Here is a 17,435-nt window from a genome sequence, read left to right as displayed (position 1 = left end):
TAGATAGATAGATAGATAGATAGATAGATAGACTTGTGCACATATAGATAGATAGATAGATAGATAGATAGATAGATAGATAGATAGATAGATAGATAGATAGATAGATAGATAGACTTGTGCACATATAGATAGATAGATAGATAGATAGATAGATAGATAGATAGATAGATAGATAGATAGATAGATAGATAGACTTGTGCACATATAGATAGATAGATAGATAGATAGATAGATAGATAGATAGATAGATAGATAGATAGATAGATAGATAGATAATTCTTGTGTTACAGCAGCTTAGACAGTTACAAGATACAACACACACAAAAATATAAAAGTCTTTTTTATTCCTCAGCAAGTAAAACTACAGCCTCTCACCTTCATTTCCAGGAGAATCACTTGCCTAGGGAACACACTCCGCTCAGGATCAGATTTATTACAATTTCCTAATACAAATCCCGCCTTCCATCGTTCCGCATCCAATTAGATATCAGAGAACTTCATCTCTATCCAATCATCAGCGTTGAGGGTCCAAAGTCGTGCTTTCTGATTGGTTGTTGCACTTGTCAGTCTGCATCGTATTCTTGGATATGGACGACCTTTTTCGTTGCTTCTGACGCTTTTCGTTAAGACTGTCAGGGACTGCAAAACAAAACCGGAGTAAAAAAAAAGGGCAACAAAGACGCGTCCTAGGGGGTGGAATTGTCGTTTATCGGGGGTAATTCCGTGCGGCTGTGTTTTGGAGTGCTTTGTTTTATTGGGCTAGTCACGTCAGTTAGCTCTTGAGGGAACTAGCTGCGGTTTGACGTTGGCTAGCAACGCGAATTACCTAGCAGCACGCGCATAGCTGTTTTTATTGTTGTTGTTGTTGTTGTTTGTTTTTTTAATTATTATTAATGCATGTCTTTCGAATTGCACGCGCTTCGTGTTTGTATTTAAGCGCATATCAAGTGTCTAACACTGGATAGGATAATGCTAACGCTAACACCAGTGCTCGGTGTCCCGTTGGCACAACATAGGACTGAGCTAGCCATTTTGTTGTGCTTGTACAATTTCTAAAAAAAAATAAAATAAAATAAACAGAAATTGTTTTTTGTTTGTTGTGCACAAAAAAATCAGGACTGTATTTATTGGTCAGTAATAAAACAACGCCAGTGCACGGTTTGAGTGATTCTGTAACAACAACGGAAAAATAAATAACGCACGCGCACATTTTTAGCCTTATACTTGACAAAGCTGGTTGTTTTTGTGTTTATGCAAAGTTTAGTGCATGCAAACTTCCCTTTTCAGAAAATATGATTTTAATGCATTTTGATGCACGTGTAAATTGATGTGTGTATGTTGGGACACGCCACATAGGCAGGTTTGAGGCACGCGCTGCTCTTCATGCAAACAAGGAAATGAAATAAGAGAGAAGGTTGGGGGGAAAAAACGCCAACTGTGCGGAAGGGGAAGAAGAGTCCAGTAGCGTTCACACTCTTCTGAAGTGTGTGCGTGTGGCTTCACATCGTCCTGGAAGGGTTTGAATGAATCACAGAGAAAAATCCGTTTTATTCAAATATGCGCCATTTTTAGACAACTCATTGGCTAGAAAGTAGAGAACCCCGTCCGGTCTCGCGCGCGTTTCCTTTTTATTTTATTTTTCTTTCTGTCCCGTTGACCATGGTCGGGTTCGGAGCGAATCGCCGCGGAGGTCGGCTCCCGTCCTTCATCCTGATCGGCATGATGGTGATTCTCATCCTGCTGAGCTACAACTACTGGAGCTTGTCGCGGCTGTACGGGCGCGCGCTGGATGAGCTGGCCGAGGTGCACGCGCAGGTGAAGCGCACGGACGCCGCGCGCAGCCGCCTGGAGAAGCGCAACTCCGAGCTGGTGCTGCAGGTCAGAGACTCATATGAAGCTTTATGAAACGCTTTATGAATCTTATGGAGCTTTGTGAAGCGTTATTATGACGCAGGCTCCATTAGAAAGGCTTATCATCATTATGACAAGACTATCCACTGAATGCATGGTTGCGCGAGTGAATAGTTAATCCTAAAATATTACAAAATTAGAGATGGCATGATGCCACTTTTCCTTCTCTGATACATTCCAAATATCAAGTCAGCAGGTATAAGTGATAAGACAGGTCTATGTACAGTTATTCACTGACATTTTACTTTTACCTGCTATTTAAACAGGAACCCTGTAATTACCAAGTTGGCCAATTATGTCACATCATTTAAAACCAGGCCATTTAAAATTAAGCTTCATGTTCATATCAGACATGAGAATATCTCTGGAATAAAAATTTCTCCTTCTCTTTGTCTGATCTCAGCCTGTAAGGTCAGATTCCTGTCTGATGCAGTTTGAGATGCTTTTCTGCTCACCACGTTTCTCAATAGTGGTTATTTAAGTCAGCGTAGTTTTCCTGTTCACTCAAATCCATCTGGATGATAGCGGGTTTAATCAGCTAATTAAACCCGCTATCATCCAGAAGGATTTCTGCAGCCACACGATTGGCCGATCAAACGACTGATACTTCTTTTGCAAGTCATTGACCGTAGTACAGGGTAAATCATTTCGCTCTGTCCTGCAGGTGGACACACACCGGCGTCAGATCGACCAGAAGGACGGTGACTACAGTGTGCTGGAGGGTAAACTGCAGGCGAGGGACGCGCTGGTGAAAAAGTGTACAGATGAAAAGGTGGGTTCTCTCAGACAACTAACTCGCGTGCTTTAAAGGGGCCGTAAGCAAAACATTCAACTTTATACACCATTTAATTGCAGCTAACTGTGAATCAGTGGGAAAGTATTTTATACAGGGTGGAGTTTAATGTTGACGGACTTTCGCGCTAAGCTCTCTCACTCTTGCGTGCGACTGTTTCCCTGCACATCCACGTCGCTGCTCCTTCACTCGCATGGAACGCGTTTGGAACTCGCATGGAACGCGTTTGGAACTCGCATGGAACGCGTTTGGAACTCGCATGGAACGCGTTTGGAACTCGCATGGAACGCGTTTGGTGTTCTAGGAAGATGGTGTCACTCTTCGTCTTGATCTTTTCAGAGAGCAGTTTGTAGATTAATTCTCTTTGTTCGCTGTCATTAGGCGTGGTACATAGATTACATAATTATGTTAACACGAGCGTGCCTGTTCTTTTACACCTCCTTTATGAAGCTTTATGGAGCCCTTAAGGCTTTATCAAATTCAAATTCAAACTCAAATTCAAACTGTGTATGATTTCGCATGTGACAAATAAAATCTTATTTGTCACATGCGAAATCATACACAGTACGACATGTAGTGAAATACTTTTATGAAGCCTTAGGGATGTTTGTGAAGCCATAGGGATGTTTGTAAAGCCTTAGGGATGTTTGTGAAGTCTTATGGATCCTTTCTGAAGCCTTGAGAATCTTTGTTAAGCCTTAAGGATGCTTGTGAAGCCTTATGGATCCTTTATGAAGCCTTATGGATCCTTTACAAAGCCTTATGGATCTTTGTGAAGCCTTATGGATCTGTGTGAAGCATTATTTGAAGGCTTGTGAAGGCTTATAACAAGACTGTCCAGTAAATGCCAAGGAAATAGTTTTAAGGCTTTATGAAGCATACTGTAATGTGAAGCCTTAAGGATCTCTGTGAAGCCTTATGGATCTTCGTGAAGCCTTATGGAACTTTATGAAGCTTTGTGGATCATTGTGAAGCGTTATTTTAAGGCTTATGAAGCATTATAACAGGACTGTTCAGTAAATGCCACAGAAATATTAGTGCTTAGTGGTCGAGGTGATGGACTACTGATCAGAAGGTTGTGAGGTCAAATCCCAGGTCCACCAAAGTGGCACTACTGGGCCCCTGAGCAAGGCCATTTACTCTCAGTTGTATAAAAGTCGCTTTGGATAAGGGTGTATGCCAGAAATGTAATGTAAATAAAGTTTTCTTCTATGTTTAGAGAAGAATGGAGCTGGTGGTGTGTCTTTTCATCTTTTACTCATCTGGTGATTTTACTGACATCACCAAGTTGTCAGTTTCTTCTTATATGATGCTTTTATTGCAGCGGTTTCTCTCTTCAGGAGTTGAACTGCTGCTCAGTTGGGTTGAGGTCTACTCATTGACCTGGCCAAGATAAAACCTTTCACTTTTTTATCCCTGTAGAAGTGGTTTGTCAACTTGGCAGCATGTTTCAGATAATTGTCTTGTTTTAATTGTTGTTGGACGGAATGTTCCTCTAGACTTGCTTCCATCATGAGTTGCATCATATATAAAGAGTAGAGAGAACGTTCCAGAAGCAGCCATGCAAGCCAGAGCCATGACACTTAACCACCACCAGGCTTCATGGGATGTTTTGGATCATGAGCAGATCATGGTAGAGCTTCACCTCCAGAACTTTTGTGGATCTGCTCTGTACTTCATTGTAAGTTGAGGTCTGGGTTTCTTCTGATTCTTACTGCGGATGAGAGGTTTGTATTTGGAGGTATGTCCTCTGAATCTTCTAACGATGGATTGTGATGACTTCACCCATGCCAGAAGTTGTTGGTTCAGTTATGTTAAGCCTTTGTTTGTCATGTATACATTACTGCACAGTGAATTCTGTCTTTCCATATAACATCCTTGGAGGGTTAGGATCAGAGCACAGGGTCAGCCATGATGCAGCGCCCCTGGAGCAGGAGGGAGGTTGAGGGCCCAATGATGGCAACTTGATGGTGCTGGGGCTTGAAGACCAATCTTCCAATGAACAACCCAGAGCTTTAAATAACATGCTTGATCTACCACTACCTATTGTTCCTGCCTATTGTTCTCAGGTTGTTCTTCACGGTTCGTAGCGTTTCTGTCACCAGATGCTGTTTTCTTTGACCAGCTAGTTCGGTGCTGAAATACACCAATGGTTTCTTCTTCTCCGTAGATGATTCATAGCTATGTATTGCTAAAACAATCATTCTAAACAAACAGGACAAATCTGTCACCTATTCAGGTATTTTTGCTCACCTAAAAACTGATGGTCTGATAGGATCTACATGACACAGCTACATTTAAACCAAAGCTGAAATACCGAACGCTCTTCTCTTCTGAATTATTTCTTTTCTGGTGCTTCAAGTGTGCTTTAAAGGTGACAGTGACACATGGTACGTTAATTAGGATGCCACATTGCAGAAGCAGTGGTGTCATGTCGAAGCCCTCAGGCACAGGTTTAACAGAGCAGGTTCTTCTGGATTCACCGGTATTTCATCTGCTTTGTGACCCAAATGACTCTTTAAGTGATTATGCACTTTGAAGTTTTGTTTTAAAACAAGTCTTTGTTTTGTGTAAGGCTTAATGTTTATTGCAGGATTGTGTATCAATTTTAGGGGTCAGTGTCATGAGAGAGGCTGGACAGAAGTTATGAAGCTCACTTATAAGTGATTCAAGGGAATTTTGAACAAGTTCAGAAGCAGCGCTGATGTGTGAAGGAGCTCTCCTGCTCCGTAGTCATGTGACCCATCTGTGTGTGGCCAGGAAACCCCACCACAGTGTCCTGGCTCACTTCTCTGGGGTCCAGTCCTCCTTTTGTCCTTTGTATTAATATGCATCCTGGACTGCGCTTCGGAGGTCTCCAGCTGAAGGGGCGTGTCCTGTCCGTCGTGCCATTCATGCTAAAAACCACACAATCACGGATGTTTGCTCAAGGGGTTGTGCGTCTCGTGCACAAAGCAAACTCCATTTGCATGTTCATGTCCTCCTGCCCTTCCAGCTCTGTCTTTCGTCACCAAATGACCATTCCAGCTTTCTTTAAAACTGGAAGGCCCACATTTTTCAATCTCTCCCCGGATTCAAACCATTAAGAGCACAGAATATAGGGGTAGAGGTGCATTGGAGCAAAAAAATGCGGCGTGTCCGGTTAGAACTGGTTCAGGAAGCAGTTACCAGGCGCTTGAGTATTGTCTTGGTTTTTAATCTACATCTCATGGTTTTATGATTTAATTGTACAGGATGTAGGTTGCGTTACTGGTAGGCGATGTGGCAAGACAGAAAAACGTGACTCTTGAAGACGTGTTGGAATAAAGTGCAACAGTTTATAGCTAATATAGCAAGTGGACTTGGTAAAAAAGCATAGACTCCTGATTTACTTTGGCAGGTGTTTATGTAAGGAATAAAACACTGCTGCAGGAAAATAATCAACATTTATTACTATATTTAGTGTCGACTTTACAGTAACAGCTTTATGTCTGATACTAAAAACTTGCAAATAAATAAATAAAAAATTGTATCCGAAAAATGTCGTACCCGGGGTCATAATTTCTAAGGTACTATATTTAATGATTAATTAAAATACAATTGCAAATCAATTATTTTAGATTCATACATTTAGTAGAAACTAATATATCGATTACTTTATCAAAGTTATTTGACAAATAAAATTAGAATATTTACCCACCATTGTAATTATTTGCATAAACGTTCATAAACAGTTAGTAACACAGTTTATAAAGCCATTATATCGTCTCATAATTTTTTACTGCATTTTTTTTTTAAGCTTTTCAATTTTAATAATTGATTATTAATTTTTTTTAAATCACTTTTTTTTATTTCAATAATCGAGTCGTAAATTTTAGGGATCTTTATTTACTGATAAAAAAAAAAATACGATTACATATCAATTATTTTAAGTTTATGCAACTGAAAGAAACCGATAATTATATTACCGACAATAAATATTTACTCTATCAAAATTATTTACATAAACAGCTAGTAACACGGTTTATTAAGCCAAATTTTATTTGTCACATACATAATCGTACACAGTATGATATGCAGTGAAATGCTTACACGACTGTTTTGACCCATTAAAAAGAAAAAAGGAATAAGGACAAGGATAAAATGTAAAATATAAAATACAGAATATAAAAAACTACAATTTTCCACAGTAGGTAAAAAATAAAATATTAATATAAGTAAAGTAAGGTAGGGTATTATATGTATATAGAATATGTATAAAAAAGATGTAATGTAAACTGTATAAGGTGTATAGTGTGCAATAAATGTGCAGACAGCAGCAGTACGGGGAGGTCATGGAGGGAAATGAGGTGATGAGAAGCAGTGGTACTGTCCATCTTTAAAGTGCAGATGTGCACAAGTCTTCTTTGTGTATAACGGGAGCAGAATGTGCCATATATGTTTGTTTTATGTATTGTGTGTCACAGTCCTTTTATTTTATTTTTTTATGAATGACCAATCAGATTTCAGAATTCACAGAGGCTGAGGAGTTCATTAATATAAAAACACTGTCGGTTATTTTATCATCACATCGTAATGGTCACTGGTTGTTCTGTCCAGCCGTTAATAAAGCTGTGGTTCAGTAAATAAGACCTGATAAAGTTTTACAGCTTAAGTCCTCCGTGTTGTGTTTTCTAGATGAAGCAGCAGAGTGAACTCGCACAGAAGACCACGGATATCACCCGGCTGAAAGGTAAGACCAGAGGAATCTGACCCCTCTCTTCTACTGCACTTCTAATTCTATACATAAATAAAACGACCTCGTTAAATACTGCCAGGATCCGCCGTATAGCAGCGTAAAAAAGAACCAGTGCGTGGCTTTAAAACGATTTACTGACCAAACAAACAGCCACTGGAACTCTGCTTTTATTTTACCAAACTAATAAATGCATTTTTAATGTGTATGTTTGTTAGTTTAATATGCAAACATAATTATATTATATTATAATTTATATTCAACATCAAATATAACAGTAATGGTTTCCTGGAATTTTTTTGCATGTTTAATTAGTTTGTTTAATTTAATGGTTTAATTTAGTCACAGAACTTTTAATGTGGATAGAATCGTGAAGCAGTTTGTAATGTGTGTGTGTGTGTGTGTGTGTGCGTCTGTGTGTGTGCAGAGCAGGTGAAGGAGATGAGGGATGAGATTATTAGGCAGGAGGAGCAGCTGAAGGAGGTGAAGAAGAACAACACTAATCTCGAGAGGAAGATGGAGTATGAGAGGTGAGCCAAGCTGCAGAGCAAGATTTATGAATTTTTTATTATTATTTATTTTTATTTTTTTATTTTTAATCAATTGGCACACCCTGCTTTCAAGGATGATTTCTTCCCTGAATCTCAGTCTGCTCAACACTGAAAATCTCAAAAAAGCTGATTTTTTACATTTTTTTCCTCAGTTTCCTAAACTGACAGTGATTTAATACAATAAAACAAAAGGGTTGAACATAATGAGCTTGATCCTTTAAAAAAATGCAGATATTAAGATTAAATACAGGTGAAAAAATATTTCTTAAATAAGGCTGCAGTATGAAGTAGACGGTGTAGAAGCAATTTGAGAGTCGAGTATTTTTTTTTGTGATTATTGCGGCCAGAAATGTTGAATTTTTTTATTTTAATTATTTATATTTATTTTATGTTTTTCAAAAAATTTTGTGGGATTTATTTATTTAATTATTCATTCATTCATTTATTTATTAATTTATATTTTGGTGATAAACTGCTTGAATTAGTGAAATCGCAAGCACAGGAGTCTTCTTTTAATCTCTTAGTAGTAAAGACACATAGAACATATTGCCAAACGTTTTGGGACACCCCTCCAAATCATAGAGTTCAGGTGTTGGGCTCGGCCCCTTAGTTCCAGTGAAAGGAACTCTTAATGCTTCAGCTTCATACCAAGACATTTTGGACAATTTCATGCTCTTTGTGGGAACAGTTTGGGGATGACCCCTTCCTGTTCCAACATGACTGCACACCAGTGACCAAAGCAAGGTCCATAAAGACATGGATGAGTGAGTTTGGTGTGGAGGAACTTGACTGGCCTGCACAGAGTCCTGACCTCAACCCCATAGAACACCTTTGGGATGAATTAGAGCGGAGACTGTGATCCAGACCTTCTCGTCCAACATCAGTCCATGACCTTACAAATGCACTTCTAGAGGAACGGTCAAAAATTCCCATAAACACACTCCTAAACCTTGTGGAAATCCTTCCCAGAAGAGTTGAAGCTGTTATAGCTGTAAAGGGCTGGACAACTCCATATTACATTCATGTGCATGTAAAGGCAGACGTCCCAAAACTTTCTATAATATAGTGTTTGTAATGACTCTCTATGAGAGCTGTACTCACAGTCCACACACGTGAATGGGAGAGGGATTCAACTGAACGCATGTTGTGATGTCACATGACACATCTCAGCTTAAATTTGCGGGGAAAAAACACATCTGCACAGAATATCACAAGAGTTTGATCGATTTTGCGTTCATTTCTGTGATCGCTTCATCACAGGATCCTTGAGGAACTGATATAAGATAAATTCACAGTCTGATCCCAGCCCCGGAGCACAGAGAGGCATAACACACTCTGCCCTCTTCCTCATACCTGAGCTCACGAGTGCCTGTGATTGGCCGGTGTGCCGCTCCTATGTGCTCTGTAATCATGTCCCAGGTGTATTACATTATTCACTTCAAAATCTGTTCTAAAACTTGTACGGATTTAATGATTTAAATAGATGAATAGAAAAAACAACATTAGAAAAACATGAGGCTTTGAAGATACTGCTTGTTTTTAAATTATTAATGAAGAAGCTCCTGTTTCATGTGCTGTGTTTGTCATTTTTCTGGTTTTTATTTACATAATAAACCTGTGTGTGTGTGTAGCCTGCAGTGCGGCCGACAGATTGCGCAGCTCAAAGACGAGTACGAGGAGAGCAAGAAGCTACTGGAAGAGACAGCTTCCAAATTAAAAAAGGTAAACACACACACACCTGTCACAAACTTGTACATGTTTCCAGACATGGTTACCACCTGCTGAAGAAACTAAAGCTTTATTAACGTCAGAACAAGCGGCATTTAAACACCGTTTATTACAGAGCCGGACATCACAACCCACCGTTTATACACCGTTTATTACAGAGCCGGACATCACAACCCACCGTTTATACACCGTTTATTACAGAGCCAGACATCACAACCCACCGTTTATTACAGAGCCGGACATCACAACCCACCGTTTATACACCGTTTATTACAGAGCCGGACATCACAACCCACCGTTTATACACCGTTTATTACAGAGCCAGACATCACAACCCACCGTTTATTACAGAGCCAGACATCACAAACCACCGTTTATACACCGTTTATTACAGAGCCGGACATCACAACCCACCGTTTATACACCGTTTATTACAGAGCCAGACATCACAACCCACCGTTTATTACAGAGCCGGACATCACAACCCACCGTTTATACACCGTTTATTACAGAGCCAGACATCACAACCCACCGTTTATTACAGAGCCAGACATCACAACCCACCGTTTATACACCGTTTATTACAGAGCCAGACATCACAACCCACCGTTTATACACCGTTTATTACAGAGCCAGACATCACAACCCACCGTTTATTACAGAGCCGGACATCACAACCCACCGTTTATACACCGTTTATTACAGAGCCAGACATCACAACCCACCGTTTATACACCGTTTATTACAGAGCCGGACATCACAACCCACCGTTTATTACAGAGCCGGACATCACAACCCACCGTTTATACACCGTTTATTACAGAGCCGGACATCACAACCCACCGTTTATTACAGAGCCGGACATCACAACCCACCGTTTATACACCGTTTATTACAGAGCCGGACATCACAACCCACCGTTTATACACCGTTTATTACAGAGCCGGACATCACAACCCACCGTTTATTACAGAGCCGGACATCACAACCCACCGTTTATTACAGAGCCGGACATCACAACCCACCGTTTATTACAGAGCCGGACATCACAACCCACCGTTTATTACAGAGCCGGACATCACAACCCACCGTTAAATACAGAGCCGGACATCACAACCCACCGTTTATTACAGAGCCGGACATCACAACCCACCGTTTATTACAGAGCCGGACATCACAACCCACCGTTTATTACAGAGCCGGACATCACAACCCACCGTTTATACACCGTTTATTACAGAGCCGGACATCACAACCCACCGTTTATTACAGAGCCGGACATCACAACCCACCGTTTATTACAGAGCCGGACATCACAACCCACCGTTTATACACCGTTTATTACAGAGCCGGACATCACAACCCACCGTTTATTACGGAGCCGGACATCACAACCCACCGTTTATTACGGAGCCGGACATCACAACCCACCGTTTATTACGGAGCCGGACATCACAACCCACCGTTTATTACGGAGCCGGACATCACAACCCACCGTTTATTACGGAGCCGGACATCACAACCCAGCTGTAATAACAGCTGTAATAAATATTTATCACCTCACATTTCTGTCTCTCACTGTTTCTCTGTGGATGTCTCTCTCTCCTGCTCTTTCTCTCTCTTTCACTTTCACTTATTACTCTCACTCTCTTTTTTTCTCTCTCTGACTTTCTCTCTCTCTCTCTTACTTACTGTCTGTCTCTCTTACATCTGTTTTTTGTTTTCTCCTGTCTTCCTCTCTCTTTATCTTTAACCCCCCCAATCCCTCTCTCTTTCTTTTCTCTCTGTCTCTCTTGCTCTATCTTTCTCTGTTTCTTTCTCTCTCTTTTTTTCTCTGACTGTCCCACTATCTCTCTTTCTCTTTGTTTTCTTTGTTATACTGTCTGTCTCTCTCACTCTGTTTCTCTATGGATGTCTCTCTCTCTCTCTCTCTCTGTGTCTGTCTCTTTCTCTCTCTGTCTCTTTCAGCGATTCCATCACTCTTTTAATCATAATGCTTCACATTTCATATAAATTCTATGAAATTCTGCAAAAATTCCCATCTAGAAAAACTTCTCCGGCTCACGTGAGGCACTCATCATTTTCCCATTTATTTTACGAGCCACAAAATCTCGTCATTCCACTTTGACGCTCAATCCCTGACCGGTTTTTGGAGTCAGACAAGTTTTTATGACATTTGTTAGCTAAAGTCATTTTTAAATCCTAGGCTAAAGTAGTTCCTGGTCTGAAAATAGGTTCCTGAACTTTTGGAAGCGTTCCCGTTCGACTCTGACGAGGCGTTGTGTTAGAGCGGAGCGATCCGATGTCATATCAATATCGTGATAAATCATTTCACAAAACACTACATAAAATCTTTTCACTCGCACTATCACACTATATCCTGATAAATATGTAATAAATTTCTCTCTCTATCATATCACATCATAATTCATATCCTGATATCATCCATTTCTACTTTAAACAATAAAAACTTTACCTAAGCTTAGATTTTTTTTCTCCCACTTCCTTCTTCCTGGTTAAATGCTTCATTCCGGGAATGATTTTCATTTGTTTTTTTTGTTCTGATTCACTGTGTTAGGGTTTTCTAGCATTTCTCTAGCAACTCCTACGGAAACTAAATATCAGGATGAATATTATTTTAAAAAGTAAATTAATGTGCACTTCTTTTCCTTTAAGGAACATTCGGTGGAGATTCGTAAAGCTGGTGCAGAGGCTGCTCCGCCTGAGCGAGGTACAGAGACGGCAGTAGAGCACCACCCAGTGGCCACACAGCGACACAACAAGCCCGAGATGAAAGGTAGAGCTGTCTGTACTGCCCGCTGAAACCTGGCACACTGTTTATGTCTCTGACCGGATCTGGACATGATTATTATTATTATTATTATTCATGGATGAATATTCTGGTTTTCTATGTATTTTTATTTCTCTCTCTTTCTCTTACTTACTCTCACTCTCTCACTCTTATTTTTTTTTTTTCTCCCTGACTTACTCTGTCTGTCTTTCTTTCGTTCTTTCTGTCTGTTCCACTCTTACTGTTTGTCGGTCTCTCTCACTCTTTCTCTGTGGATATATCTCTCTCCCTCTCTCTCTCTTACTTACTGTCTGTCTCTCTTGTATCTCTCTGTGTCGGTTGATTTTCTCCTGTCTTCCTCTCTCTTTATCTCTCTCACACAAACCCCCAATTTCTTTCTTTCTTTCTTTCTTTCTTTCTTTCTTTTTCTTTCTTTCTTTCTTTCTTTCTTTCTCTGTTTCTCTCTGTCTCTTTGATTTACTATCGGTCTGTTTCTCTGTGGATACACCTCTCTCTCTCTCTCTCTTGGTCTGTCTGCCCCACTATCTATTTTTTTCTCCTGATGTACTATCTGTCTTCTCTCTCACTCTGTTTTTCTGTGGATGTCCCTCTTTCCCCTCTCTCTCGCTCACTCTCTCTCTCTTTCTGACACAGAGGATTTGGGGAAACCAGGAAGTGATGCTGGAATGCCTGGTATTGAAGACAGTGAAGTGGGAAAGTTGGATGAAATGCAGTTTGGTGAGTATTAACAATGCAGCAGATTTGTTTCTCCTCCAAAACAAAAGGAATGTAAAATATCAGCTGATGTTTCCTCAGCTTTGAAAAAGCCAGCCATCACAGCGCAGCATGCCGTGCCAGCGGAACCGGCGTTGGTGCTGCAGGTCAAACAGGCTGGAGCTGGTGCAGGTCCTGATGCTGGACCTGATGCTGCTATCGACACTGGAGCAAGAGCAGGAGCTGGTGCTGGAGCTGGAGAGGAACCAGTGTTTGATGTTCCTCGTGGACTTCCTCTGGACCGTCCCGACCTTCCCCAGGACGGAGGAGCAGGAAAAGGTCTCCCGCCAATCCAGCAGCAGGTTCCTCAGCCACTCATGGACAGACCTGTAGTGGCGAATGAAGGCAACAAGGCAGACGTTCAAGCAGACGAGTTCGGAGAGCAGCGGCGCCAAATGAGAGGTGAGCAGAAGAGCATCGTTAGGCAGAACATTTCTTTAATTGTATGCAAATTGGTACGAGTCCCTGTGAACGAGCTGTTACTATAGAAACGATAATGTATTAGAACCTGGGAACTGGAGCTGAAGTTCTGTCAGAGGTGCTTAATTAACACCTTCGGACCAATCAGAATCCAAAATTCACTCTCTAGTGTCCACGGAAATCTTTACTCTCTTTAAGTTCCTGTTCGTCACTTAGTCGTCTATTCGGCTACAATATTAAAGAAAACGTACGTTCAAATATTAGGTTAAAGGTTGAAGTTTATTAGAAGATGTAAATAGTTGAGGTGGTTTTGTTCTGTCGTTATTCCTGTGTGCAGATCCTGATAATCCTGGTGCAGCTCTGCCTCCTCCCCCGAATCCTGCTCAGGTTCAAGCCAACGCCATCGATCCTCAGAGAGACGCTGCCCCCCCTGCACCACTCCGACATCGGCAGAGTGAGTATGAGCAGCGCTGTGTGTGTGTGTGGCTGCAAAGACATGTAGTCACAGCAAGGAAAGCCTTGCAGAAAAGGTTTTCATTACTCAGGGGTGTGTGTGTGTGTGTGTGTGTGTGTGAGAGAGACTGCAAAGACACATAGTCACAGCATGCAAAGCCTTGCAGAAAAGGTTTTCATTACTCAGGGGGGTTGTGTGTGTGTGTGTGTGTGTGTGTTTGTGGGTTCTAGAGCGAGTTCCTTTGGTCTTTAATAATTAGAACATGACGTAAAGCAGTTAGGACCCTGGTGTGTAGGTGCGCATGCGTGAGAGTTGCTTCCCACATCCCTCTTTTCATCCCTCTTTCCCTTTTCTCCTTCCTACTTCTCCTCTCACGAATGAATGGATGAATTCGTTCACTTTCACACCGCCTTCTCTCCTGGTCCTGACCGATCCTGACCTCTCCTTTCTCTCCATGTTGTTTCCCCCCTCGTTCCTCTCTCCTTCACTCTCTCTCTCCTTCTCTCTCTCTCCTTCTCTCTCTCTCTCTTTCTCCGCCCCGCTCAGGCCGCTTCTTTGATGAGAACGAGTCCCCCGTAGATCCGCAGCGCACCTCCAAGCTGGCGGACTACAACGGGGACGACGGCAACGTGGGCGAGTACGAGGCCGACAAGCAGGCCGAGCTGGCCTACAACGAGGAGGAGGACGGCGACGGCGGCGAGGAAGATGCCCAAGGTGAGCCCGGTAGATGGCCGGCCGTCCCTCGCGTCGCTCTTCCTCCTCCATCCGTCCTCTCTTGTCCCGTTCCGTTCTCTCATGTCCGCCATCGCTTGTCTGCTTAGTCCGGAGAGTGCTGTGTGTGCAGTCACATTGGTGGGGAGGGCAGATGTCTGAGATGTCAGTGTGGTGTGTGTGTTTTTGTGTGTGTGTGTTGGTTGGTGCGCATGGTCGCGTGATTTTGCTTGCTCTTGCATCATTTAGGTGCACTTTCAAGGAAACATTTTCAGACATTTTGACAAAGTACACAAGTAAAACATTTTTCTTTCTTTCTTTCTTTCTTTCTTTCTTTCTTTCTTTATTTATGTATTTATTTATTTATTTTTTTTATTTTTTTATTTCAAGATTGTTGAAGCGGTCATGTAAAAAGATCAGATTAAGGATTGTCTTAAAGTCCAACAGAAATCCAGGTGAATTAAGACGCATGGATTAGAGTGCAGAGATCAGGTGTAATGCATGTTGAATAGATGCCGTGTGTGTGTGTGCACAAAGACTTTGGGCAAGAGAAAAAATATATGAAATATATGTAATGCATGGATAATAAATAGTTTATAGAAAACTTTCTTCCCAATGAAACCACAATACTGGATTTAAAATTTTTTACTGATGCTGAAAAACATTTTTCTTTATATTATGTGTATACACTGACCAGCCATAACATTATGACCATCTGCCTAATATTGTGTTGGTCCGCTTTTTGCTGCCAAAACAGCCCTGACCCGTCCTGCACTGTGTATTCTGACCCCTTTCTATCAGAACCAGCATTAACTTCTTCAGCAATTTGAGCAACAGTAGCTCGTCTCTTGGATCGGATCACACGGGCCAGCCTTCTCTCCCCACGTGCATCAATGAGTCTTGACCGCCCATGACCCTGTCACCGGTTCACCACTGTTCCTTCCTTGGACCACTTTTGATAGATACTGACCACTGCAGACCGGGAACACCCCACAAGAGCTGCAGTTTTGGAGATGCTCTGATCCAGTGGTCTAGCCAGCACAATCTGGCCCTTTTGGTCAAACTCGCTCAAATCCTTACACTTGTCCATTTTTCCTGCTTCTAACATCAACTTTGAGGACAAAATGTTCACTTGCTGCCTAATATATCCCACCCACTAACAGGTGCCATGATGAGGAGATCATCACCATTACTCACGATAGATAAATAGATAGATAGATAGATAGATAGATAGATAGATAGATAGATAGATAGATAGATAGATAGATAGATAGATACGTCATTCATCTCATGATGAGGGGGCAAAAGAGGCAGGTAGTAAGACTCACCTCAGAAGTGAAAAATGTTTTGTCCTCCATGTTTGTTTTCTCAGCCGTGAGTTAGTTAGCGAACTGTGATGAGTGAGGTACAGTGTATGTTCCTTGACAGCGCAGTGAGTCTGTACAGTCCGTGTTAAATATATAACAAGTGAATGTATCTACGTGGATTGGTCTAAAGCAGACGCTCATATACCTGCAGTGTGTCTGAATTAAAGGTAAGATGTGTGATGCTGTGTTTACAGTTGATGCTGCAACTAGCTAAGGTCTGAGGTGAGATTTGAGGTTATTTGCTGAACACACAGTGAAGGAGACTTTACCGAGGTCACATGTAGGAGTTTTTTTTTGCTTTTCCTATTTGATGACACTAATTCTGCAGTGAGACTACAGACACTTTTAAATGAATGAAAGGCATTTGATGGACACCCTTATCCAGAGCGACTTACAATTTATCTCATTTTATACAACTGAGCAATTAAGGGTTAAGGGCCTTGCTCAAGGGCCTGGGATTCAGGCTCACAACTTCAAATCAACAGGCCAATACTTTAACCACTAAGCTACCACATCCTCCATTTGTTGAGTTTATTATTTCCAAAAATAGAAACCAATTCTAGGACTCCAAGGACTCTATACAAAAAAAAACAGTTACTAAAGATAAATAAATCCGGACGCCGTCCAATCAGAGTGGCTTTTCTTCATCCTGAAAGCATAATATCTGACCGGTCTCACTGTATCGCAGTTCTGATGCATGCCTTTTTGCACAAGTTTACACATCGAATGCTTTTTGTTGAAAAAAATGAGACATGATATGATGGACAGATTTAGAATTATCTTGAAGTGATGGCGCAAGAGGCTGGAAATTTAGGCTGTTAATAGCAGTGCAGTTTGTAGTAAAGTAATCTGTGTGTGTGTGTGTGTGTGTGTGTGTGTGTGTTTCATGGCTGTCCTCTTTCCCTAAACTCTCTTCCCTTCCATTCCAGACGATGAAGACCGGGAAGTCCCAGGAGATCGCGGCGTGGACTACGGCAAGCGACACCAAGCCATCGACATCCTGTAGCCTCGGTCTGGAATCTCGAATCGAGACGTCTCTCATTATTCATACGTACGAGACTGGATCGGCAACAAAAAAAAATATAGTAATAAAAATAAATGAAATATCAAGAATTACTTGAACCCGCGTCCTAGCTGGAGCTGTATTTCAACGCGGCGTGGACACGGACATGTTTCCGTTCAGAGAAGGATTTTAACGAAGGATTTTTTTTTTTCCCC

At 41.4% G+C, this 17,435-nt stretch overlaps 1 protein-coding gene across 3 annotated transcripts; it reads left to right on the top strand.

Annotated features, from left to right (window-relative positions):
- The first annotated feature begins 558 nt into the window (after nt 1–558).
- Nucleotides 559–17,330, top strand: golm2 (golgi membrane protein 2). Of its 3 annotated transcripts, XM_058381855.1 has the most exons (11): nt 559–1,881; nt 2,579–2,686; nt 7,364–7,418; nt 7,849–7,951; nt 9,604–9,694; nt 12,377–12,497; nt 13,146–13,229; nt 13,308–13,667; nt 14,023–14,139; nt 14,686–14,853; nt 17,147–17,330. In XM_058381855.1, exons 1-11 carry the CDS (start codon nt 1,663–1,665, stop codon nt 17,221–17,223), a joined length of 1,503 nt encoding a protein of 500 aa, XP_058237838.1. In that variant the 5' UTR covers nt 559–1,662; the 3' UTR covers nt 17,224–17,330. The 3 variants fall into 3 exon arrangements, with proteins under 3 accessions (XP_058237838.1, XP_058237839.1, XP_058237840.1); XM_058381856.1 differs by lacking the exon at nt 14,686–14,853 and having other exon boundaries at nt 560–1,881; XM_058381857.1 differs by lacking the exons at nt 559–1,881; nt 2,579–2,686 and adding an exon at nt 4,254–4,388.
- Nucleotides 17,331–17,435: the final 105 nt, after the last annotated feature.

The sequence above is a fragment of the Hemibagrus wyckioides genome, linkage group LG27, assembly GCF_019097595.1.
Source record: "Hemibagrus wyckioides isolate EC202008001 linkage group LG27, SWU_Hwy_1.0, whole genome shotgun sequence".
Taxonomy (NCBI): Eukaryota; Metazoa; Chordata; class Actinopteri; order Siluriformes; family Bagridae; genus Hemibagrus; species Hemibagrus wyckioides.
The sequence above is the reverse complement of the archived record's forward strand: the minus strand, read 5'-3'. Positions and strand labels throughout refer to the sequence as shown.

Bases quoted from the DNA above. Each gene is read 5' to 3' on its own strand.
- golm2 (XM_058381855.1), top strand. From the start codon at position 1,663: ATGGTCGGGTTCGGAGCGAATCGCCGCGGAGGTCGGCTCCCGTCCTTC. The intron at 12,498-13,145 runs GTAGAGCTGTCT...TTTCTGACACAG, and splicing joins CAACAAGCCCGAGATGAAAG to AGGATTTGGGGAAACCAGGA. The intron at 13,668-14,022 runs GTGAGCAGAAGA...TCCTGTGTGCAG, and splicing joins GCAGCGGCGCCAAATGAGAG to ATCCTGATAATCCTGGTGCA.